Raw genomic sequence first — 26426 nt, forward strand, 5'->3', positions numbered from 1 at the left:
TAAAAAGAAGCAAAGATTCACAAAAAAGTATTGTTTTCCACACACTAGACATCCTCCACTCGCCAGATGTAAGTTGCTTTGCAAATAATAGGCCTATATCTGACAGAAACACATTAAAGTAAGCAATAAAAAGAGAAGGTTGTGTGTGTGTGTGGGTGGGAGGACAGACAGCCCCAACTTCTTCCATAAAGAACTTAAGGAAGCAATGACAGCAGACTCATTACTTTGCAAAGCTGTTTTAGAAGACATGATAGTTCATAATTAGCGCAATCTCAACACTCAGCTCATTAGTGAGATCTGATATTGTCATAGTTTCGTTTGACTTGACTGCTGAAGTGACGAGCCGCGCAGCGCCGACACGCACCAACACCCATCGACCAATTACCGTCTGACAATTAGAGAGAGGGAGAAACCAGAGATAGACAGAAAGAGCATCAAAGAGATTGGCTAATGCTGGCCGGTGAAACTCAAGAAAAGACCCCATTACTGCCTTTGAAAGAGCAGCGCAGGATGAAATGAGACCCACATTAGAGGCCTTGTCAAATAATGACATTTTTAAGCACAAAAACAGACATGAACCCACATAGAGATAGGCTGTCCCAATCTATCGCTTGAGGGACAGATCATATGCTCTGGAGTAGAGCTGTCGCTCACAAGTGAAGGTTCAAAAGAGACTGTCCATCTCAATTCTTACGCCCGTTTCACACATACTCCGTTTGCAGTGCGTATGCGCTGCGTATTTTTTTCTGTACCCACTACCCATGTTAACAGGTTAGAGCTTTAACACTGCACATGGATGCGGTCCGGCAATCCGTTCCAGGTGCGGTGCGTATACAGCAGTGCAGCGATCGTTTCTGCACCGAGTCTATTTCTGCTGTGCTGCACGTGCAGAATTAAAGTGAGAGCGCATGATTCGTGGTCAAAATGAACACAGATTGACATGAAAATATAGTAATCTCCCCATAAATGCATTTAATTAAATTATACTACTAGTATATACTATAGGGCTCGGCGTTATGGAGCAAAAAATATATCTCGATATATTTTGCTATATCTCGATATACGATATATATCTCGATATCTTTACAGGAAAAATAACCCAACAAAAACTACAGCAAAAACAAATATGCCAAATACCACAGTCTTTTTTTTATTGGAGTGCAAAGAGGTAGGCAATTCATGTAGTCCAAAGTGCTTTTGCGACATTTAAAAAAAAAAAATCCCCGTATACAAAAATAATAATTCAACGACGGCAATGGCCAGGGTTGCCACCTGTCCCGTTTTACCGGGATTGTCATTCTTTTTAATAACCTGTCCCGGGAAATGTATCCACTCTCCCGGGACACAGAATGTCCCGGTTTTCGAAAGGTTGTGTGAATAAAATGTATGTGCAAACCGTGTAGCGTGCGCACGGCAGAGAGGGAGAGAGAGCAAGAGACCGTGCGTGTGTTTGCTAGTGTGCGTGTGTGCCTCAAGAAGTGCATGTAAGACAGCATTTAAGGTGTAAATTGCAGGTAAAAATTTTCATGAAGATAATGCAATGTGCTTACTAAACATAAAGATAAGAACCGCCCACCATTGTTTTTTTATGTTTTTTATACCAAAATGCTGAATATAATATGAAAAGTTGGTGCGTTTTACAGTGGTTTTAAGCACGCCCCCTCCCTTCCACTAGCTGGGCGTGACGTCATAAAAGGTACTCCAAGCTTTTACTGTCTATGCTCCAGGCCTGGAGTTACGTTATATTGGAGACCTAGCTAGCAAAAATGGTTAACTATTGTGTTTGTGCGGGATGTACGAATACATCAAAAACGGGGGAGAGGCTCCACAAGTTCCCCAAGGACAAACGGCTGATTCGTGCCTGTAAGTGTTCGCATAACTTACCCGAGGTAGAGCTTAGATCGGGCCCAAAAAAAATCAAGCAAGACCCTACCCGAGCCCGCTGTGTCCGAGCCCGGTCCGGCCCTGCCCGACACATTAACTGTAATTATGAGCCCGGTTTAAACCCGACTATTTTTTAATACGTGGCTCGTTATAACTGACATTCTCAACTACTTTCTATATTACTTTCTCCCGCCCGCAACATTTATGTTTTGTCCCGCTCCCGCCCACAAAAAGACTTTTTTTCTGTACCTCCAAATACTTTCAAGTTAGCCTACGTGTCGCCACCATACACATCAGCATACATGCTCCTGATCACTGTTATAACATAAAAGCAAGCGGGCTACTGCGTGCATAGTCTGGCATGACTGCGCGCAAAGTGCGCTCCCATAATAATTCCTAAAAAGCTGATATCAGTTCATCGCGATCTCACACATCTCTGTTATTATCAATGAATCTTTCATAATATATACACTATGTTTGTTATAATTAGAGGATTTGCCAGCATACAGAATTCAGCACTGAACAAAAAGTCCGTTTTGAGCGGTGAGGGGAGTCCATCGTAAATGCTTCTGATTGGCCATTATTGCGTTCAAGAAATCAACACATATGTCTGTGATTGGCTACATCGCTCAACGCTGCAGACATGTTAGAAATAGAAACTCTGCCTGTAAACCGTTTCTATTTTGTTTTAGTTGTTCTTATTGCTTTTCTGCAACAGATGAATAAAAATGTATTCGTTTTTATGTTTTATTCATAGATATTTCTAGTTTGCGGGAGTCCCGCAAATCGTTTTATTCTCCCTCAACCGGCACACACAGAGTGAGTGCATTACCGCCCGCGCTCCCTCTTATGACGTCATCACCCAGTTACGGTAAAAAACATGCTACCTTTGAAGAAACCCCAATAAATGTTATTTTAACGCATTTTAAGACATAAATTTTTACATATATACACATTGAGCACTTTAATTTACACATTAATTGGTTGTGGTGGTTAACCTGCAATTTACACTTTAAGACGATTTTTTTAGACAAGTTCTGTAGCCTCCGGGCTAGTTGCGGGCACCGCCATGTTGAATGAGACAACACGCGAGGGGAGGGGGAACAAAAGCAAGGAGGTGGGGGCGAGCACAGCGCAGAGAAGGCAAAGTGGCGAAATCAGAATTAAATATAAACAATATATCGATATATACGATATGTCAAAATCTATATCGTGTTTAAAAAATATCTCGATATATTTTAAATATCAAGATATCGCCCACCCCTAATATACTATACACAGTTATTTTATTTGTAACTTTATGCCCGGGGTAATTAAAGCAAGGAAAACTACGCAGTACCTCAACAACGCGACATAATGGATGTACTCGTCTCTTCGTGGAGTTGGAAAAACAAGTTCTTTGTGACCCACAATATTTCTTGTAAAAAAAGATTTAAATGCTAAAGAAAAAGTATGAGAGAGCGGTTTTGTCAATTGTATGTTTTAATTTAAAATGTTTGCGATGTTAACATAAGTACACCTACATGTTTAAATGTTTTGCCACTTGCTTGAGCAACTTAATATATAAATCTATATAGAAGTAATGCATTGAATAATACGTTTTTTAAGTGTATTGAGTTTAAACGTGAATACGTCTGTGAAAGAGTGTAGACCTATAACTACTGTGTACAAATAGAATCGCAATCGCAAACTTTTTTTATATCTCTTTTATAATAAAAATAATTATGATAATAAAAATATTGATTTGAAATAAAAAATAGAGAATAAATGTGTTTGTGGTACAGCCGTAGATCAGTTGCGCACTGCAAACGCAGCATATGACACAATAGCGTGTGCCGCTCCTGCACCGCATTCGGAGTATGTGTGAAACAGGTATTACTAAAGATGTCAATTTTGCAAACCATGCAGTGACAGCACAGCTCGACTATATATCAATTATTTAATCTTGCTTCAGCTCATTCCTACAATCAGCTCTATGATATAAAAGAGATCCCTTTGGAAAGGTATTTAAAGGGGTCATATAATGCCATTTTTGTACAAGCTAATATGATTCTTTAGGGTCTAAATTAAAAGTTTGTAATATACTTTAATTAAAAATTCTCATTAGTATTGTAAGAAAACACTTATTTTACCTGGTCAAAAACAGCTCTGTTTTTAGCACGCTGTTTCAGTGCATATGACTTTAAATGATAATGAGCTTTGCTCACCCCGCCTCTCTGTTCTGTGCATTCACCATTTGTAACTCAATAACACAATAACTAGGGCTGTAGTCAACCAAAGAAATCCTTAGTCGACCAAAGTCTTGTCCTGTGCAACGATTAGTCGACAAAAAAAAAAAAGAAAAAGACGCGATGTTTTGATTGAACATTTTTTTTAACAATTGTCAGAGCATTTATAAAACAACAACGAAAAAACATCAAAAATACATAAAACTATAATAATAATAATACAATTCTTTGAAAATTAAGTGATTTTTTTTAACTGCAAAAAGTGAGGAGCACTGTCCTAGGTCTATAGTAACAGTCATAATCGCGCACCTGACCACACCACACGCTACAAAAAATATAACTTCTATCTGCCACATAATGAAACATCCTAACAAAAGCTCTCGTTTATACAGGCTGTATATTCTTCTTTACTTTCAAAGCTATGGGTTAACTTTTGTCCAGCCGATCTAGGCGTTTTAAAACAAACACACAAAAAACCCAGAGAGCCTAAAAAACAATCCTAATAATAATAGGCTGTATTGTAGGACCGCATGTAGGTTTATTTTCGTTTTGTTACATTATTTAGGCTATTTTCAAATACTTCAAGTGTACAAATAAAAACAAAAACATATCAAGAAAACACAATCTATTGAGTCAGCATGATAAAGCCGTTAAAGGGACTGCTCACGTCTTTTGCGCGCTCAAGTTCGATTTCAAATGTAGGCGCGCGGTGTGCGCGCTCATGATGGAAGCAACGCGGTCGCGGTGCGACGCGCTCTTTTTTTTCCGAGTGCGTCCACGCCGCATCGAGATAAAAACATATAGTGTATAAAAACCGAAACAAGTAGCGTTCTAACTGAATGAATACAGCTAAACTACCTATATCCCTTAGTGAGCACGAAGGAGCAGCGCAGCCAGCCACCGAGTGTTCTATGTGTGTGTGCTAAACTGTGGCGCTGTTACAAAATAGCCTAAATGAAAGCATTTAAAGTTGGGGATAAACCATAGGCTAATTATATTTAGAATACAGTAATATATAACTGCTTATAAAGGAAAATCAATGAGTAAATCATTGAAAATTTCTTTCTATTGGTAAAAAAAAAAAAAAAAAAAAAATCAAAACCGGTCGACCAATAAGAATGTCAGTCGACCAAGACGGCATCGACCGATTAGTCGACTAAACGACTAAAGTTGACAGCCCTAACAATAACCATAACGTGTTGTTCAGTATAAACGTGGAATTATGAATTATATTGAGAACGTCATACATAGAAAACATGCCGTAATGTACCCTAAGTGTAAACCTTAGACGCATTCATTGTGAAGCGTGCAGCTAGCGCTTTGCAAAGATTAATATATTAATATAAAGTTTAATAAAACGTTTCACTCACTTCCGTTCTTCTGGAGATTCAGCAGGAACACGAATATCTGGTACCGATCCTTTTTAGCAAAGCTTCTTAGCAAATCCAGCTTTATACTGATCCTCGTTTATAAAGCAGTCTGGTGTGTGAAATGATTCGCGCAAACATGAGAGCATTGACGTTGCTCGTGGGGAATATTCCCTTCGAAAACAAACACAGCCACTGCGTCTTCAGCGGTTTGGATTTAGGAACATTAAAATGACTACTGTGTTCGTTATTACACCCAAGAACAGAACACCACAATCGCTTAGACGCCATTCTGCTCATAGACAGTGCTCCAGCATATCAACAATGACCGCGCAGACTATGATTGACAGCTCCCTCATGAGCGAGGGCGGGTCTGTGTTGAAGCGCTCCTGTCAATCAACAATCGTAGGAGGGGCGTCCGATTTAGTGACGTCACAAAATCGAACGGCTCAATTTGAGGCAGGGGAAAACATATAAGGAGATTAAAACAAAAACACTGGATGGATTTTTATCATTATATGATGGTTGTGTACAGACACCGTCAACACACATTTCAGTACAATCAACTTGTAAAAGTGCATGTACCATTATATGACCCCTTTAAATGTTACACACTTGCCTCCTGACCCAAAGTCAATGGTCCATACCTTTTAGTTCATGTGAATGTGTGTATTTACCTGCTATTGAGTGTGTAGTTCTGCTGTTTCAAGTTCAGTTCTCGCTGTTGAATCTGTATCACCTCCCTGGATAAATCCTCAGGTTTCCTACAACAAAATTTTTTAAGTGAATGTAAGAGAAGGGTATTAAAAAAAATTAAAATTAAAATCTACTAGCACAATGAAAGATGAACAGGGTACAAAAAGGGCCTGAAAAGTCCAAAATCCCATTTTTCGTTTTCAGCAAAGGCTCACTGAAAGTAGATGCTTCACCTTCAGAAAATGCTGAGCGTTCACCAAATGAAACCAAACTATATTACAATACTAAATGAGCAGTTTTATACTTTATAATTATTGTATACAAGGTTTGCAATTTACCAGGATTTTCCGGCAGCCCCATTTCCAAAATTTTAGTTATGGTAAAAGGGTTTAGAGCGAAATGTGCCACATTGCCTCTTATATCATATTCATGTCATAGTCACTGTGTACTGTATGTAAAATTAACGCTATCTGGTCTTTATTTGAGAAAATATAATGCACAGTGCACACAAACTTATCAGATTACTGAGTGCACTTTTGGTTACAGCATTTTTTTTTCTTTTTCATGTTTTTAACTATTTCTTTATTTGTGAAAATTACTATTATAGGATTACAGAATCAATACGTTTCAAATGTATAAACCTATTATTTTACTTTTTTTTTTTAAGTCCAAATTAATTTTTGCATATTGATATTTTCCTATAATTTCTAATTTTGTAAAGTAAAATAATTTAAAATAATTCTAACTTTTATTGCAGCAATTGTTATGCATGTTATTTACTATCATTAAATTAAATAATGTGACATTTGTTCTGTCCAATATCTGTTATTATTTGTTATCGGTCATCAAAAAAAACAAAAACAACGTTGATCAGTCGCTAATGCTGACTGGAAAAAAACTGGCCACATTTATGCAAGGTTAATTATGTTCAACAATACACATCTAATAGTTCTCACAACCATCTCTATTTTCTGTACTAATAGTACAACAACATGTACCTCATTCATGGAAAACATTCTTTAAAACCACAAACTGTAAACTCTGGAAACCCATTCTAAAACTCATTAGCAGCTGCTTATGAAACAAAAATGAATTTGTGCATTTACAGTAGAATCTGCTTCCTAATAGAGATTAAGACATTTTCTCCAAAGCTGTATTGTCCTGACTTTTTTGCTTTTTTCAGCTTTTTGCAAAAATACATGGACTTTTCTAACTCCTCAACCTCCCATACTCAAATTGTCCATATTGTTCAGTAGTGTTTTTAATTAAGTTTTATTTATTTTGATGCCAGTCGTTTTATTTAATTTGAACTATTAAATACAATCACTGGGCCATGATTAAAGATTAAATGCAATCTTCTTTTGAAAGATTTTACATAAATTCTTTAAATCCCATACTGTTACGCAGGGCTCTATTTGTTAGTTTGGTGTTGTTATTCTCCCAAGCATTCTCATAAAAGCAAATTTTGACATAATTATGCAAATTCGGTTTATAAATGCTATGTTATGCTTGCTGGAAGTACTCAGTGGGAGAATTCAGTAGCAATATATATTCAAACTGCCTACTATATTCAGATTTATTTCTATATAACATACACTGCTAACTACTGGGTCATGCATCAAATGATCATAGGGCATGTTAAATTACATTGGCTGTCTTTGATTTGCATAATTAACAGAGCTGTCAACATCAAACAAAAAGCTCATGAACTTAATCACACCCACAGACAGAAAGGCTTCGAATGCATTTGCTCATGTTTGACAATTTTTCTTTAAATTTCTATGATGAAAGTGCTATCTTATGGTTGACAACTTTGTTCTGTATTCAAGATGAAAGCTAATTCTGAAGAGAATTGATTCAGCATTCAAACAGTAGGAATATCACCACAGAGGGAACATAAAGGAAAGGGATCATAAGACCAAGTATAAATTCCTCTTTCCCCCTTCATTTTTCAGGAGGTTATCTCTCGTTTCCTTCACAGCAAGACGAAATAAGTCTACGATACAAAGAGGGAAAGTCCCAACCGCTGCACTTTTCTTTGCTGAGACAAAACATTGAGCAGATATGACACCGGTTTCTTTTATTTGGAGAATCCCCGCGAGAGTTACATTGCTCACCCAAGTAAAACATGAGAGAGCAGAATGAAACTACTGTTAGACATATTTATACTGCCGGTGAATGTGGTGGTTGATAGGCCTGGGGAGCAGAGAGAGCGGAATGAGAAATGTTCAATGATCAATCAGAATCCAAAAACAGATTTCTGCTCCACCAAAGCGAGACGGCCACTTTATGCTCATTCACCTTGCCATTATTCTCTCAAAGCAATGGAAAAGCATTGAGAAGAGTTTGATTACATAGTGTTTTACCTAGGCGAATGTGAGGATAATCAGTTGAACCCTGCATTCAAACACCGAAGGCCATATTACACTTCAAAGACAGGAAATGCATACAAACAGGAACAAAACCTTCGCTGAGAAAAACGGACGTCACAGTGAACAGGGAGGGGAGAGAATTATATGAGGAGAAAGTACCTATATGTGAATTAAGATTTTGACCAGATCCATGAAGGATATTGCCTCTACAAAACTGTGTCAGATTATGTGCCATTTACAGTTAATCATCATTACTGGGCAATTTCTGAATGCTCAAAGTGGAAGGTCTATTCTCTACCACATTCAAACACACATTATAAGATGATGAAAATAATCATTCACAATACATCTGCAATGATTTTGTTGTATAAAACTAAGCAACATTGTGAATATCACAATGATTTTTGTTTGCCCAAGAGATGCACCGCTCGACCGGCCAGGGACCAGAATCAGACGATTTTCCGGACGATCGGCCCGGACCGGTAACCGGCTGGCCAGTCTCACATCTTTCCGATTCCAAGCCGGTCCGTTTTGTTGCCAGCGGCACAGGCAATAACGTCAGCTGCGCGTTCTCGCTCTCTGACGGCGAAGTGACACAAACCCGCCTCCTCTTACTTACACGTCTCATTCTCTCCGGTTAAATACTGATTGTATTGTGCATCATTTGTGCACATTCCGGAAGGTTTCGCGCTCACACCACTGATCTGGAGAGCACAAGCTCCGTCATAAGCAGCTTGTGAGTCTCAAGTGCCAAACGATTGGCTTACTGTGCTTAAAGGGGTCATATAATGGTACATGCACTTTTACAAGTTGATTGTACTGAAATGTGTGTTGGCAGTGCCTGTACACAACCATCATATAATGATAAAAATCCATCCAGTGTTTTTGTTTTAATCTCCTTATATGTTTTCCCCTGCCTCAAATCGAGCCGTTCGTTTTTGTGACGTCAATAAAACAGACGCCCCTCCCCCGATTGTTGATTGACAGCAGTGATTCAACACAGACCCGCCCTCGCTCGTCCTGTCAATCATAAGTCCGCGCGGATCGGCGCGGTCATTGTTGATATGCTGGCGCACTGTCTATGAGCAGAATGGCGTCTAAGCGATTGTGGTGTTCTGTTCTTGGGTGCAATAACGAACACAGCAGTCATTTTAATGTTCCTAAATCCGAACCGCTGAAGACACAGTGGCTGAGTTTGTCTTCGAACTTCGAAGGGCATATTCCCCACGAGCAACGTCAATGCTCTCATGTTTGCCGAATCATTTCTCAGTGGACTGCTTTATAAACGAGGATCAGTGTAAAGCTGGTTTTGCTGAGAAGCTGCACCTGAATAAAGGATCAGAACCTATTCGTGTTCCTGCTGAACCTTCAGAAGAACTAAAGTGAGTGTAACGTTTTATTAATCTTTATATTAATCTTTATATTAATCTTTGCAAATCGCCAGCTGCACGCTTCACAATGAATGCGTCGGTTTACACTCAGGGTACATTACAGCATGTTTTCTATGTACAACGTTCTCAATATAATTCATAATCCCACGTTTATAATGAACAACGCGTTATGGTTATTGTGTTACAAACGGTGTACGCACAGAACAGAGAGGCGGGGTGAGCAAAGCTCATTATTAGGGCTGTAACGATACGCGATATAAAATCGAAATCGCGATACTCAGGTCCACGATCCTGTATCGCGATGTGAGAAGGCAGAATCGCGATCACACCCCTTCCAACTCCCAGAGTTATCCTTCCTGTCCAGAACCAGGGCTCGAATTTCGGCGCGGGTATTGCGCATAATTCTAATCATTCCCGCAGGTCTCCCATTTATAATGCGGGAAGTTCCCGCAATCGTAATCCACACAGATAATAAAATCAAATCATTCTTTTAACAACTATCTTCCAGACGCAATTTCACAAACAGCGTGAGTGTTCAGCGGTGCCGCACGTCTTCTATCTCTTCTCATAATGTGTTGTGCAAGGCAAGCATCAAGCGCTGCGGCGATAATACACACTTGCGTTTTGGAGTCGGAACCATAGACTATAAAAGTCTTTTTAAGTCTTACCAGTTTAAACATTCAAGCGATTTTAAACTAATCAGTGCTCGCGCGCTCTCTGAGATTATTTTCTATGCGCACATTCATAGAAAATCCGCCTCAAAAACAGCTGGCCAGTAACTATTTTTCGCGGATTATATTGCTTTAACACGCAAAATTGTCAATTTCGGTCTTTGTGAGTAGGCTATACTCTAAATATAGTCGGTTTTGTCTTTAATAAGCATAAAACGCATGCCAGTATAATGAACACAGGATCCGTGCACTAGCTCTTAAAGTGACGGAAGCCATATGTGTCTGTCATTAATTTTGTTGTCAAAACAACAAAAGATGGCTTTAAGTTAAAGGAATCAGGATTAATAGCCTATGTATTTAATTTATTCAGGACTAAAATACTACCCAGTGTTATTTTCCATTTGATTACTTTATTCAGTATCTGTATATGAATACTAGTGTTAGACCTATTCAAAAACTTTTCTCTTTAATTGTCTTTATTTGTATCTTTATTCTATTGTATAGTATTTATTTGTGCTACTTTTTTCAATTTAGTTAAACAATTTAAATCAAGCTTCCTTGTGATGTGTAAATTCTTAACAACAATATTACCCCATTGTAAAAATGCAATGAGCACAAACATTTAGGCAAGATAAATGTAATAATTTTGTTTGGAAACAATGCCCCCCCTTTCTCCCCCTCAAACAAAAAAAAATCCCCCCCATGAGAATTATCTAAAGGATTTCCCCCCCCCATTTTCCAAAACGAAATTCAGGCCCTGAGAACTACCACATCTTTAAATTACTATTAGTATTATTTGAAGTTAACATTATAAAATACGTAGACCTACACCACAAAACTAGTTGAGGATAAATTATTTAAAATTTGGCAATTTCAGCATTATGGACGTGAAATTTGCAGCCAAAACTTGAAATATTAATTCTCAGAAAGTGCATTAAATTAATCCTCAATTGACCGGCAACACGTCCAACATGCAGATGCATATCCTACGGCACCATCCCGAAATCAATTTAGTTAGAGTACAGAACACAACCCAAAAGCAGCAGCCTACACTGCCTAGTATAGTTTAATAATTTGCATAGTTATTATTGTTCTTTGGTGTTTAGATTATACAGGTTTTTCCTAATGTTATTTAATAAAAATACCGGTATTTTTTTTCTTCTCTCAAAATCTCTTTTTTTTCACCACAAGCCCCGCCCCCGTGATAGAATCGCGATACGAATTGAATCGTGGGTCAAAAATCGTGATACGAATCGAATCGTGGGTTTGGTGTATCGTTACAGCCCTACTCATTATCATTTAAAGTCATATGCACTGAAACGGCGTGCTGAAAACAGAGCTGTTTTTGACCAGGTAAAATAAGTGTTTTCTTACAATACTAATGAGAATTTTTAATTAAAGTATATTGCAAACATTTAATTTAGACCCTAAAGAATCATATTAGCTTGTACAAAAATGGCATTATATGACCCCTTTAAACTGTCAAATACACACAAAATGATGTCATAATGCCCATCTTGGCAAGTATTCAGTTAAACACAGTCAGTTTTGGAATTTAATTAGTTGAGAAAGAAAACGCAAGTTGTGTAACAGTATACTGGATTTGTGCATAAACTCTTAAAGTGACAGCAGCCCAATATTCCTGCTGCTGTCTGTCAGGATAGTTGACAGACATAATTATTCCTGAATATACTGTACACCCACCTGAAAAGCTTAAAGCCGTGTTGATTTCATATCTCTCTTTATTCTATTGTATTTATTTGTGCTGTTTAAAATTTGTTTATTTGTTCTTATTTTATTAGTCTTTTATCATGTTTTTTTTAATGAAAAAATTTTTTGGCATTGAAGAAATGTGTATGTAGTTATTTGAAAGAAAATCAGAATCGGCAAAATATCGGTATTGGCAGGTCACACTTACAAAAAAATTGGAAATCGGAATCGGCCAAGAAAATTGCAATCGGTGCATCTCTAGTTTGCCCCTAAGAGCCCTTAAGAATGAGCCCATTTATTGTTATATTGGTGCATATAAACGAAAACAATTCAATATTGTTTCATTTGTTAATGTAATGAAAAAACATTTTGTTGAATATTTAACTAGATTTTTGTGTTTTATTTATATTGTACAGTTTAATATAAAAATCTAATTTGCTGCCATCCCTGTTTGGTTGAAATTATGGTTCCTCTGATAGCCCTAGCCCTATGAGCTTGTGAGAAGAAATTTTGTTTAAAGCTCTCCCACTCCAATCCATTCAATGCAGCACTTACACAACATTACAAGCATCTGTTTTAGAGTTTAGATGTGACAGACGAAGAACTGAGCTATCATAACTGCAGTATATTTAAAACAACCAATCACCCAAAAAATTAAAGATTCCTAGCCGGGACACTAAAATGAAACTATGAAAGACTAACTTATAGTTGTCCTAGGCTAGCATCTTAAGCTTGGATAGAAGCAAGTGATTCAGCTATAGGCAAAGGCTTCAACTGTAGCGAAATGAGAAAATAAATCTAGTTTCAGTAAGAACAGTAATATTGTGAAACAGCATTAGCATTTAAAATAACTGTTTTCTATTTTAATAGAAACTTATTCCTGTGATGCGAAGCTGAATTTTCAGCATCATTACTCCAGTCTTCAGTGTCACATTATCCTTGTGATTATGATATGCTGATTTGATGCTCCAGAAACATTTCTTATTATTCTCCATGTTGAAAACAGTTGTGCTGCTTAATACTTTTGTGGAAACTAAATACTTTTTCAGAATTCAAACATGAAATGCAACAAGCTTCAATCCTGTAGTGTGTGCTTTGCTTAAGATTTCATACTGTAACAGATTGTAATTCAAATGTCATCATTCTGTAACCTACATTGAGTTGGTTTCGATTTTTCTATAAATAAAATATAAATACTATAGAAATGCACATAAACACTGAAACATGCTGTTCACCACTTTTTAAATATCTTTGTATTAATATTCTGTACTTTTTTTGTGGTAAAGTATATACCACAAAAAGATGGAAAGTGGAGAAAAAGGGAAAAAAGAACCATCCTGAGGTTAGCCAAATGATATATACATATTAATAACTCCATTTTCATAGAGTTTAAATTAAGGATAACTTTTTTTATTATTTATAATACGGAGCTAGCCCTCAATTTCAATCATTTTGTCTTACATGGCCATTTTCCACCCTCTCTCTGACCCTATCTCACCAAAAATAACACTTGTTTTCATTTATCAAACCTGTATGCTTTTGGCCCTTCCACAGAAAACAAAAGAAGAAATTAATAATTTACTGTGCTCACTTATTGTATTATAACATGAAACTCTTTGTCATGTCTTCCGTAGACATATGATAGATTAGTGTGAAAAACAAATCAAAATTTATTTAATGTTTCCCCTCATTGATGATTCAGTTGAACTTGAAAAACAGATAATGAATGATTTGTTCAGATCAGACCAACTGATTAATAAAAAAACACTAAAAAAAAAACACTCCAAACCGAATTTGTTCATGAACTGATATCACGATTTTCAGCAAATAACTACTTAAAGGGCCCGTTTACACCTTGTCATTTCTAGTTTTTTTCTCTGATTGGACAGCTATCCGATCGTGAAAAGACCAGGTGAAAATGCCCTCCAAAACACTTTCGAGACAGATTTAAATCTGATCACTCAAACCACTTCAAAAGGTGGTTTGAGATGCATCCCAGACTAAACTGGACAAGTGTAGATGCATTTGGTTGTTGAAACCACAGATGTTAATTTAACTCCTCCCAAATAAATAAATGTGTGAGCGTGTTATAGGCTACTGGGTACGGCAGCCATATATGACAGCGCTACTGCATTGCCACAGATATGACCCAGCGCAGGAGAGTAGCCTACTCTTCAGCAAGCTGATGCGTAAACAGCCGCAAATGAAACTGAATGTTTGGCGTCGCATCCTGAAGCTCAACACACAATCATCTTCATTAAAAGAAGTGACACTAAATTATCTTACCAGTGCCGATGCCGCTCTCTCTCTTATTGCAGTCTTTGATCTTGAAATTAGCTGATGATAAATAAATGAAGCTCATATCTGTTGCTTTTGTTGAAGTGAACTACGATGAATTTGCATATGGCTTGGGAATTGAAGATCGGATTTATAATCGTTTTGCATTGACGCACGCATTTATGTTGCTAAGTGTAAATGCAACAGTTTTAACTAATTGGATAGCTTTCCGATTAAAAACGCATGAAGGTGACCTAGTGTAAACAAGCTCAAAATTTCCTCTGCTCCTCACACAAAGCTATCGTATGGTTCTTTTGCATCTGTTTTGAAGTTTTATAAAAAGTTCTGATCCATTCATAATCCATTCAAAAAAGTGACTAGTACATTATTCAGATTTTCTCCTTTTGTGTTCTACAGACATACGGGTTTGGAACTATACATCGGTCCAATTTATATAGGCAGATGTTAGATATTCATAATATCATTAAATATCGGTAGCGGATGTTAAACAGATCAGTCGTTTTAGGACAGTGATTGACCAATAACAGTCTCAATATTTGTCATTGTGAGGGGTAATTCAATAGCACTGTGTGTGTGTGTGTGTGTGTGTGTGTGCGCTCCACCAAATCCCCATAAGCCATTAAACAGACAATGTTTATATCTTTCCACATGACTGACAAAGCACATCTGCACCACACACGATCAATAGAACACATGCATATGCAAACACACTGAAACTACTCCACACATCAGCCACTGTTTCAGCATATATAACAAGCTGACCTTGAAAACACTGCAGAACCAGAGAGCATGTAGAATTTACAACCAATAACACTGACTGACCTAATACAAGTTAATAGACCTACACAGGTGCAGACAGAAAGAGAGAAACAACCTGTTTCTTAAGATCAGAGCGCCCTCTGGTGGCTTTGTAACCAACCAAAACAATTGCTTCAGGTTTCACAAAATTCAAATAGTGATTACTACAATATCTCAAATATGGCTTCATACATTGAGTGTCAGATATCTATTAGGCTTTTAAAGCAATATTTCCACAAAACTCTATTTAAAAAAGAACATTAGAAAATACCCACCTAATATTGAGTCCTGTAGCCTGGCCAATGTTTTCCCAAGCCTGCAGCTCATGCTCTAATTTCTAGAAGAAAAGAATCACATCCAGACACAATGATGCATACATTAAAAGCCCAAACAAACACTACTATTATGTACAAATACATTACATTTTGAATAACAGAACAGCTCATACTTTCTTCAAATTCTGAAATTAATTCTTCAGATTCTGAAATTCAAGAAATCAGACTTGTTTGTTTTATGAAAATGTATTTTCTTATTTTGTTTCCTTTTGATTTTGGGTTGAAATATCAGGCAAAAGATCTTTTAAAATCAGGAAGTCAATCATGCATAGTAGAGCGGCACGATTAATCAAAAGATTGCAATCTCGATTCAAACAACACCCATGCAATCTTATTCCTAAATGACAACGATTCGCCTGTCTATTAAACCTTTGACAAAATCACTCTGGAACATTCAAATCTATGTTGCACTGCCTCTGACCCAGAGAGAGCAGCTATCAATTATAGGTATGAAATAGCTTTACAAACAGTCTTTTCAACCACACTGTATCAATATTTCTGGGTTACAAATATCAAAATTATCACAGAAGTACTGGGATAAAAGTCTGATGTGTATGGTAGCAATCAAAATAGACTATAATCTTTTGAAAGTAACAATAATAAATAACAATTGTTTCAATTTCATCATTGTGCCAGTGATTGTTAAAAAAGATTATTTGTCATTGAATCATTCATTCGAGATTTGTTCAAAAATGTTTATTCATCCAGTGAGGAAACAAGTCTTTATGCATGAGTCATTGAATCATTCATTCAAATTAAACATTTTTAAATAGACTGCAGCAATTATCATTTTAACATGTTATTTTGTCTAGTTGTCTGTTGAGAATTGTGATCTCTAATTGAAAAATATATATATATCGTGATTCTCAATTTATCCAGAATTGTGCATCTCTATTGCATAGCATCGGTCAAGTAAGAAATAATTTTGTACTTATAAACTTATACCAAATTCTTCCATTAAGAGCAATTTTAGGCCATTAACATCCATAAAACTGCAGATACAATACACATTATTTTCAGAGGAGAATTATACTAAAAAACTCAATGACAAATTGTACTTCAGCATGTGTTTACCTCTTTCTCCAACTCCACTTTGAGTTTCTCCTCCATCACTTTCTCCATTCTCTCCAGCTTCCTCCTCAACCCCTCAGTCTCTTCTTTTAGCAGACTGCTGTTCTCCTTTGTCTCTCTGGAAAGAAAATTGAGAGATGATTGAAATTATGATAAATAATGATTTAGGTATGCATCCACCACAGAAAAAGTTGGATGATGACAATGTTGATACCTTAAGAAAGAGTTTTCCTCCCGCAGACGTTTCATTTCCCGCCCAAGTTCAGGCAGTCTGGCCACTTCAGATTTCATGTTCTTCACAATCACAGCGTCTTGTTCCTGAAGAGCCAAACGCCTCTCCAACTCCTGCAGATGGACAGCACCAATAAGAAGGACCGGGTCTCAAATAAAAGGCACTTTCATGATGCAAAATACAAGTTTGATTGTTTTTTTTTTACAACTGACTTGGTACTGAAGTAGTTACTTCTGACATCTCTCAGTGCTCCAAACTTCATAGAAATTGAAACTTAAGACTGAAACAGAATTACCTTTATCTTGAGTTCACTCTCTGTACTGGTGGAATGAGATGACTGGAGATTTTGGCATCTCTGACTGACGTCCTGGAACTTCCTGTCCGCATCAGATGCAAAAACAACATAGTACATTTGTATTTTGATTTAAAAGAAAGTATAAGGGAAAACAGTAGAGGCTTCAGGTAGTTATAGGAACTCAGTTACAGGAAGTGGCCATCAAGGCGGCCCCCCGAGAACTAAATTCTCCACTAGGGCTATTTTCCTATTTGCATTCGCACTGCCAGTATGAACTTTGAAGTGATGTAAGCCGGCCGACAGTGACATCACTTAAGCGTGGCATTCAACAACATCAACAACTCCATAGCGTGATGGTTGAGAAGTGCCTGGACTTTGCCGTCTGTCCATCTATCGGTTTTCCATATTCATGGAGTAAGTATATGTAAATTGTGTGTTTACACGTGTTCCATATGGCAAGTTTTCGGCCAATCAACGTACACTTACATCACTGGTAGTTCCTATGTGTAGACCCTACTCTGAAGTACGAGCTAATTTAGCCCCCCATAATTAGCTCGTTCCTCCGGTGTGGAAGCCCCTAGTGTGTGTTTGTGCCCATGTGAGTTCATACTTGCGCTGCACATCCAGTTGTTCCTGTAGGGCCTGGATCTCCAGGTTTTGGGTGGAGAATTTGGACTCCTGAATCTGGACCTGTTGACTGAGCCTTCGTGTCTCGTCTTTCAACTCACTGATCATCTACAACGAACAAAATACTTTAAACACCTCACGTAATCCAAACTAGATTAAAGGGATAGTTCACCCAAAAATGAAAATTCTCTCATCAATTACTCACCCTCATGTCACTTCAAATCCTTAAGACTTTCCTCCATATTCGGAACACAAATGAAGATATTTTTTGATGAAATCTGAGAGCTTTCTATCCCTCCATTGACAGCTACACAACTACATATAAAGTGAATGTGTCTCTTCAGAAAATTTGGACTAAACCGCTCAAATCATATGGATTAGTTTTACGATCTCTTTTTGAAGCGTCAAAGTGGTAGTTGCATAGCTGTCAATGGAGAGACAGAAACTCAGATTTCATTAAAAAGATCTTCGTTTGTGTTCCGAAGATGAACGAAAGTCTTACGGGTTTGGAACGACAAGAGGGAGAGTAAATTATGACAGAATTTTCATTTTTGGGTGAACTATCCCTTTAACAAAATTGTCCTTACAGTTTTATTTTTGTGGATGCACACTGCCATTCAAATTCTTTTTTTTAAAGAAATTAATACTTTTATTCATCAAGGACGCATTAAAACAAAACGTGACAGAAAAAACCTTTAATTCTTTAAAGCTGCTGTAGGTAACTTTTGTAAAAAATATTTTTTACATATTTGTTAAAACTGTCATTATGTCCTGACAGTAGAATATGAGACAGATAATCTGTGAAAAATTCAAGCTCTTCTGGCTCCTCCCAGTGGTCCTATTGCCATTTGCAGAAATACACGCTCCCAGTCAGAAACAACCAACCAGAGCCAGGAGGAATGTCTTAGCAGTGTCAATCACGCTCGTGTACGCGCTGATCACACCCCTCTCTTGCACAGCGTGAGCCGTCATTCAAACTCAAGATCGCCGGCGTGCTGCAGCTGTGCTTATGACGGAGAAACAACCTAAACTGCCAATTCTCGAGTGACACCTGCTCATAAAACAAAGAGGTAAAAGGAAAAAGACTGATGACGATAAACAAGCGAAAAAGAAAGAATTACACAGAGCCCATTGACTCGGTGTCAAAACTCTAGCCGCATAACATGTAGATAAAATGTCACGCACTCTGCTAAGCAACAAATAATGTTGCTGAAATAATGTACTAGCACACCTTATCTAGCATTATATATCGCTAGAATAATTACTTACATACTGTAACGTTAGTTACCGTTATATTAACGTTATCTTACTAGCTATTTATAACTTATAGAAAGAGTGCAATGTTATAAAGTTACATGTATTGCAAAATACATAATGATTTGAGGACCAAGTTTGTAGTCAAAGTATGGGCAGGCCATAGTCAATGTAAAGCATATTATTGACGTTTAGTCCCTATTAGTGAATGTGCCATATAACTTTTTATCCGCTGTTATCGGTGGCCCTGTTTACTAGCCTGCGCGTTCACGACAGGCTCCGCTGTGGAGGACGAGCTGTGGAGGGAGGGCTGTAGCGCAGCAGAGAGCAAGGGGGTGGGACCTGTAAGTTGTGCTTGTTCAAATTTTCAGGCTAAGTCAACGTTTTCTCAAAACTCCCTACTGCAGCTTTAATAAAAGAATTCTATTTCCATTCTATTCCTTTTAACTTTCTACTCATCAAAAAATTCCAAACAATATGTATCATGGTTTCCACAAAAATATTTGAAGCAGCACAACTGTTTTCAACATTGATGATAATAAATGTTTCTTGAGCACCAAATCAGCATATTAGAATGATTTCTGAAGGATCATGTGACACTGGAAACTAAAGGTATGGCTGCTGAAAATTCAGTGCATCTGCTGCATGAAATGGTAACAATGGGTCTCATTAACTAAGCATACGTACTGTGTAAGAACGTTTTCACGAAAAAATCATGATTCATCAATAACGTTTGTTCGAAAATGTATTCTAAATGACGAAAAAATGTAGGAACAACTGAAACTCCTCGTATGCAAAAATAACATACTCTTGGTGACCTTATAAACATGTTAAGATAAAATTTTAGCCTAGATATAGATCTTAATATTTCATCATATCAGTAAAAGAGTAAGACAAGGTGCATTATAGCTCAAGCTGCGAGGTGGTTTGGCATGGTTTGGGTGTGTTTTATGTAAATTACTTACCTCTGGCACACAATCGCTCATTTAGAATAATCCGAATTCATCAACATTAGAACGAGGTTAAGAAGAAATGTATTTTTAATTAGGCGGAACGTTTTCGTGAGAAGTTCAAATGTGCATATAAATACGAATAGTGTGCAATTATTAATGAATGATTATGAGACCCAATGTTATTCTGTATTGTCCCCGTCAACTAAAATAAATAAATAACTATGAGTCTTATTATAACATGTTCATATTCGCAGAGGTACATGCCAGTTTTGTTGTCAAATAAAATCCTCACAAGAATTGACTAGTAAGTAACAAACCGGCTGTGAGGCAACCGCCTATTGAAAAACAATTACAACCTTTGATATGATCTCATGTTCTAATAGGAAATAATAATGCAATAAATCATCAATCCATTTTATGTAATAATTTTTATCTAGCTATAAACACTAATAAAAATGAACACACACCTGGTCCGCCTCTGCAAGTTTGCTGTCCTTTTCATTTGCTTTCTTGTGGAGTTCCTCAAGGTTACGCTTTAAAGCCTTGTTGTTTTCCATTTGTTCACTAAGAGCTTGATTTGCTTTCTCTTCTCTTTCTTCCAGACGTCTGATCTTCATCAGTAACTCCCTGTTACGGTCAATTTCCCTCTGTAAATGTAATCAGACAGACACAGACACACACAAGCACAGGTCAAATGAGGTGTATCCACAGCAGAGACTGAATGCACCAAATTGCATCCTAATGGTTTTTTGTCTGCAGTGTCTTTTAAACCCTGTTTAATAAGGTTGCAGGGTTTGATTTTTCATGTTGCAGGAATATATTTAGAAAAAGGCCTGAGAAGACAGCTAAAGAAAATCCTGCAACAGAAAGCATGATTTTCAGCACTATCCCATCTATCGCTCACCTGTAAGTCTCTGGAGCTGCTGTGTGCCTCTTTCTCCAGCTCTATACGGGCCCGTTTGTGACTGAGCTCCATCTGTTGTTTCTCTTGAGTGAGTTGCAGAAGGTTGGTGTGGGAACGGACACGCTCGGCAGCCTCCTCTAACTACCATGTGCAACAAAAAAAATCTGAAATCTGCTCTAAACATACTATATAAGAGATTAAAATACATATATTTATGAGATCACTTTCTTAACATTTAGATATTTCGTTACAAATAAGGACCAAAATATGAAAGGAGTCTGTGACTTGCCTCCACTCGTGTGGTATAGAGCTTCTGAAGGTCGCTTCTTCCATAGGCTGGCTCCGTCTCCAGCAAAGAGCGATCTGGACATGATATCAAACTCTTGAAAGATTTTAGCGTTGAGAAGATTGTGGTGTCATCCTCCATATCATCCATATTGACAAAGTCTTGACAGCCTCCTTTGCAGAAATAGAAAAAAAAAATTATAAAGTGTTAAAAGAAAAACATGAATAAACCTCCTCCCTACCCTCAAGAAGCCCATTATTCAAACCAAAGAGGAAATGATACCAAAACATGTAAAATAATAGCCAGTTCAGTTTAAATTAGTAAGGAGGTATTCTGTACACCTTTAGCATGCCATTAAATTGAAAGTTTATTGTGAAGAATAAGGGATACTTTTCGTGATTATCAACTTCCATAATGTCCAATATACTGTCTTGTTTATTTATCTTTTAATTAAAAAGGCTGATGTTTTAAAAGGTGACACTTGCTCAGTTGACACAATTACTGAGGAAACATTTTCCTTGATGTCATAAGATAAAAACATGGTACTTTGCTACATACCAAGGTAAAGGTCTACCATATATTTAAACATCATGATGACGGGGACAGTGGGAACTTAAAGAGAACTGGGTCCTTTTCACTTGGTTCGCCTCTTGGTCCATTTCAAGTGGTCGGGTTCTTATAAAAAGACACTAGGGTAATTTTAAATGGTCCAAAACATGGTATTGCATTTTCCAGAAAAAAATACTAAAGTACTTTTTATAAACTAAGCACTACTCACAATAATATATTAAATCACTAATTACCACTATTTTAAAATACGTATTCGTGAGGTAAACATTAATTTAAGTAATATATAGTGAAATCACACACGCTTCAGTTCAGTGTAAGTTAGCAACCGTTCAGCTAACGTCACCCTCAATAAAAACTATTTTATTCACAGAATAAACCGCAGACCGAATAAATAGGCTATACAATAACATACGTGTCTTTTTTTTTTTAAAATTAAATATACGGTTCTGAATGGAAAACCCGTAACTCACTCTTCACAGCCGACTCTTTCGGCGCTTGAGTCTCCGATTTTTGAACTCGATGCAGTTTTGTTTTCGTTGGTTGAGAAGCCGCTACTTCATATGCAGCCTCACAACAGCGCCTCTGTGTGGCTGGGCGGAATTGATTCACTCATTCTATCTGCCACTTACATCGGAAATTGAATGGGTTGCTCAAGCACGCACTAAAAATGCCACCGCACATCCATTCTGGTGATTATTTAACTGCTATATAAAAGCAATAACAAAGCACTAGTATTGTTTAGATTGCTGTTGGTTCATGACGGGTTCATGAGCACGTGGCCTGTGACGCACTGCTCAACACGGAAGTTGTGACGTTGCACTGAATGACTGAATGACTCTCATACTGGCGGTTTGAGTCTTTGCAATACTATACGGATCGAAAACTGCTTTATAAAGTTTGCAGATCTTACAATGGCCAGGTCGAACGTGGAGGACCCGACAATACTCTGTCTGTTTGATGTAGACGGGACTTTAACAGCAGCTCGCCAGGTGAGTGACTGAAGCGGATGACGTAAGCTAACGTTACTCTTTTTAACTAAAGTTATCTTTATCTTTTCAGATCTCATGACTCTCATGAGATATGGATCTGAGCAGTATGAAGATTGATTTACTATAATTAATTGAATAACTGAAAACTATCTTTAAAATGACAGTGACGGAAGTAAATGGATGAAACTGAATGATGATCTGTGTAAATGTTTTTATAAAGTCAAATATGTATTGTGAATGCAGTTTTGTGGAGGTAATACAAAATAATGTAATTTTCTTTCTGTCTTGGCACATCCTAAATAACAGTCATAGAATCAGAATAAAGATTTATTGGCATTTATGTTTACACATGCGATGAATTTGTCTTGGTGACAGAAGCTTCCACACAGACAGAATGACAGCGACATGACACAGATAATAAAAATATACAATAAACTGTACTAAATGTACAGTTACAGCATGATACTATACATGTCATAGCTGTCTATTAAAGATAACATGTACTACTTTTAGTCTGCTTCTGGGGCGAGGAGAATTTACATATAAACATTGGACGTCATAAGTTGTTATGGACTAATCTTTTAAACACGTCATGGTTCTGTCAATTACATGTTTTACAATACAACAATTTAAATCAATGATTTTTTATTATTATTTCAAGGCCCATATTCCACAACAATATTCAAAGGCCAACTGACTTTTCCTGTTTTTCTTGATATTCTGGATAAGAATTAAGGATTTAAAAATGTTTTTAACGCACAATTTCTACCTGCTAAAATATTTTAGAGCTTGGCATAACTAATCAAAAATGTATAAAAATGCTAAAAGTTAATTGACATGATTTGTCCTGGTCTAGAAATTCATATATCCAGGTTTTCCAAGACATCAGGAAGCCTGGTTCATTGAAGAAGGGGGAAAAATCGTTTTTGAGGAAGTGAATTAAATTAAGAAATATATTTTTTCTATAAAAAAAGTAATCTTGAGGCACATTTGGAAGTTTGCTGTAGCCCCCGATTTAAATGGCTTAGGAAATTAAAGATTGCAAGTTTTGCATGCATTTCAACCCAAAAGAATAAGTGCTTCTGTTTTAAATATTGGTGCTGAAATTTGATTGTTGTTAAACTATATTGAGTAATTTGACACTCATTTAAGAAGAATAGTTCTGCTTTACCTTGTATTTCAAATGTCGAAAAAATATTAAAAGTAAAAATATGTATCCATGATGAAAGAAATATATTACTATTGCACAGTAGAATGTACTTCTCAAAGTAATAATAATACAATTTATTAAAACATTATTTTTTTTAAAGAATTTCAAACAAGTTTTTGTTTTAATTTAAATAGTAAATTTTCATTTGATTACATTTAAAAGGTTAACTAAATTTAGTTTTATAAATTGATTTGATTTCCTCCATTATTGAGAGTAAATTTGTATTTGGTAAATATGTTTGTATTCTTTGTACTCCTGACAGTAAAATAAGTCTCTATAAGCTTATATAAAGGTCCAGTCATGAAAGACAAAATATACCGTGAAACCACCAGAATTTTAAAAATACTGTGATCCATCCAGCACTAGGCCTATTTAATGGACTTTCAGCTAAATTTAAACATTAAAGCCAGTTTATAACTTTGTGCTTAATGGAATGAATTAGTAACCTCTTTGCCTGTGTATGTTTTTGTCTTTAGAAAGCAACTCCTGACATGCATCAGTTCTTGAGTGAACTGAAACAGCGCGTGAGAGTCGGGGTGGTTGGAGGATCAGATTTGGACAAAATCAAAGAGCAGTTGGGGGATGATGGTGTGTATAACAAATATTTCAAATACAAATGCAAGTATATAAGCAAAAACATTCAGTTCATTTATAGTGTGCATGTTTTCTTAGGAGTAAATGTTTCATGTTTTACAGTGATTGATAGAGTGGATTATGTGTTTGCTGAGAATGGTTTGGTAGCATACAGGTTCGGGAAGATGCACTCTGTTCAGGTAGTTCTGATTCTCCGTTTACTGTTTAATAAGCTCACAAACTCTCTCACATACTGTCCAGCGAATGATGCAAGGGGCTTTTCCATTGTGATATTTTTCTTTTCTTTTTCATCAGAGTATTCAAGCATACATGGGAGAGGACATTTTACAGGATTTTATCAATTTCTGCCTCAATTACCTTTCAAAGTTAAAACTACCCAAGAAGAGGTAAGATTTTTTTTACTGCATTATTTTAAAGTTAGTCAATATTTATTCTCAATATTAAAGTTAATAAAAAAAAAATTGTTGAAAGTATTTCTTATTTAACACTGTTACCTGCATAATTAACTGTATTAAAACCTATTTAAAACTGAGATCATGATATAGTGCAATTTTTTTGTGTAAATATATAGGTTTTTTTTTCTTCTGTTTTCTTGCGACCATAATGTTTATGGTATTTTTACTGTCTTCTCAGAGGCACATTTATTGAATTCCGTAATGGAATGTTGAACGTCTCCCCAATTGGTCGAAGCTGCAGCCAACAGGAAAGAATCGAATTCTTCGAACTTGACAAGGTCATTTTTTTAAGCATTTGTCAACGCATGCCATTATCCTTTTAAAAGATGTCATTAAAGGTTGATTGACCCTTTTTTTACTTTTTCTTCTTTATGCAGAAGGAGAAAATCAGAGAAAAGTTTGTCTCCGTTTTAAAAGAAGAGTTTGCTGGGAAAGGACTAGCTTTCTCCATTGGTAAGTAACTGTGTATATGTAGTTGTCTTGCCAAAAATATGTTTGTGTAGTAGTATTATAAAGTATATACATAATGTATCAATATATATATGGGTTTTTTTCTGCAGGTGGGCAGATCAGCTTTGATGTGTTTCCAGAGGGCTGGGATAAGCGCTACTGTCTGGGAATTGTGGAGAAAGACTCATACCAGAACATCCATTTCTTTGGAGACAAAACAATGCCCGTGAGTGCATTATTCCAGTATTCATGCACATATACAGCATGTATGCAAAGTCATCCCAGACTTGCTTGAAGCAAGCAGTTTTGTAATGTTATTTTTTCCCTAACAGGGAGGAAACGATTATGAAATCTTTGCAGACCCCAGGACGATCGGTCATGAGGTCAAGTCACCCGAGGACACACAGCGGATCTGCAAGGAGCTCTTCCTCAGATGAGACCCTAAGCATGACCTCTGCCATCCAGAATGAAGACCACAACGTACAAGAACTGTAAAACTTTGAACGGAAGGTTACTTAATAAGTCCAAGCCATTATTGTCTCTGTGTACTTAAAAGATTGTACATCATGACCGGTACTGGATAAACCTGTACATACAGTACATGTGTTTATTTTATATGTAATCTGATACATTATTTTCAAAACTGTTTGGTGCTAGTGTTACGTCTGAATGTCTGTGGACTAACTAAAATTAGTGGTGAAGGTGCAACAATTTAAAGGGAATTAGAAGAAATCAGGCCTAAGGCTCTATTAATAGTTTGCTCAAATGAAACTGATTAAATTAACT

At 36.7% G+C, this 26426-nt stretch overlaps 2 protein-coding genes across 2 annotated transcripts in view; one reads left to right on the forward strand and one right to left on the reverse strand.

Moving 5' to 3' along the window:
* Window positions 1–22565, reverse strand: part of mad1l1 (mitotic arrest deficient 1 like 1) — a 78221-nt gene extending 55656 nt beyond the window's left edge. The window contains exons 1-10 of the mRNA XM_056263571.1: window positions 22413–22565; window positions 21376–21545; window positions 21087–21227; window positions 20650–20829; window positions 17959–18083; window positions 17349–17430; window positions 17036–17166; window positions 16825–16939; window positions 15691–15752; window positions 6157–6243 (exon numbers count right to left, since the gene is read on the reverse strand). Of these exons, the coding sequence (XP_056119546.1) occupies window positions 6157–6243; window positions 15691–15752; window positions 16825–16939; window positions 17036–17166; window positions 17349–17430; window positions 17959–18083; window positions 20650–20829; window positions 21087–21227; window positions 21376–21522 (1070 nt within the window). The 5' untranslated portion in view covers window positions 21523–21545; window positions 22413–22565. The remainder of the gene's footprint in view (window positions 1–6156; window positions 6244–15690; window positions 15753–16824; window positions 16940–17035; window positions 17167–17348; window positions 17431–17958; window positions 18084–20649; window positions 20830–21086; window positions 21228–21375; window positions 21546–22412) is intronic.
* Window positions 22566–22789: 224 nt separating this feature from the next.
* Window positions 22790–26257, forward strand: pmm2 (phosphomannomutase 2). The gene is made up of 8 exons (XM_056263572.1): window positions 22790–22931; window positions 24618–24729; window positions 24838–24914; window positions 25030–25121; window positions 25369–25468; window positions 25568–25643; window positions 25751–25866; window positions 25973–26257. The coding sequence occupies exons 1-8, from the start codon at window positions 22854–22856 to the stop codon at window positions 26075–26077; spliced, it is 756 nt and encodes a 251-aa protein (XP_056119547.1). The 5' UTR covers window positions 22790–22853; the 3' UTR covers window positions 26078–26257.
* The last annotated feature ends 169 nt before the right edge of the window (window positions 26258–26426 follow it).

Source organism: Rhinichthys klamathensis, unplaced genomic scaffold, assembly GCF_029890125.1.
Source record: "Rhinichthys klamathensis goyatoka isolate OS25496 unplaced genomic scaffold, OSU_Roscu_1.1 h1tg000208l_1, whole genome shotgun sequence".
Taxonomy (NCBI): domain Eukaryota; kingdom Metazoa; phylum Chordata; class Actinopteri; order Cypriniformes; family Leuciscidae; genus Rhinichthys; species Rhinichthys klamathensis.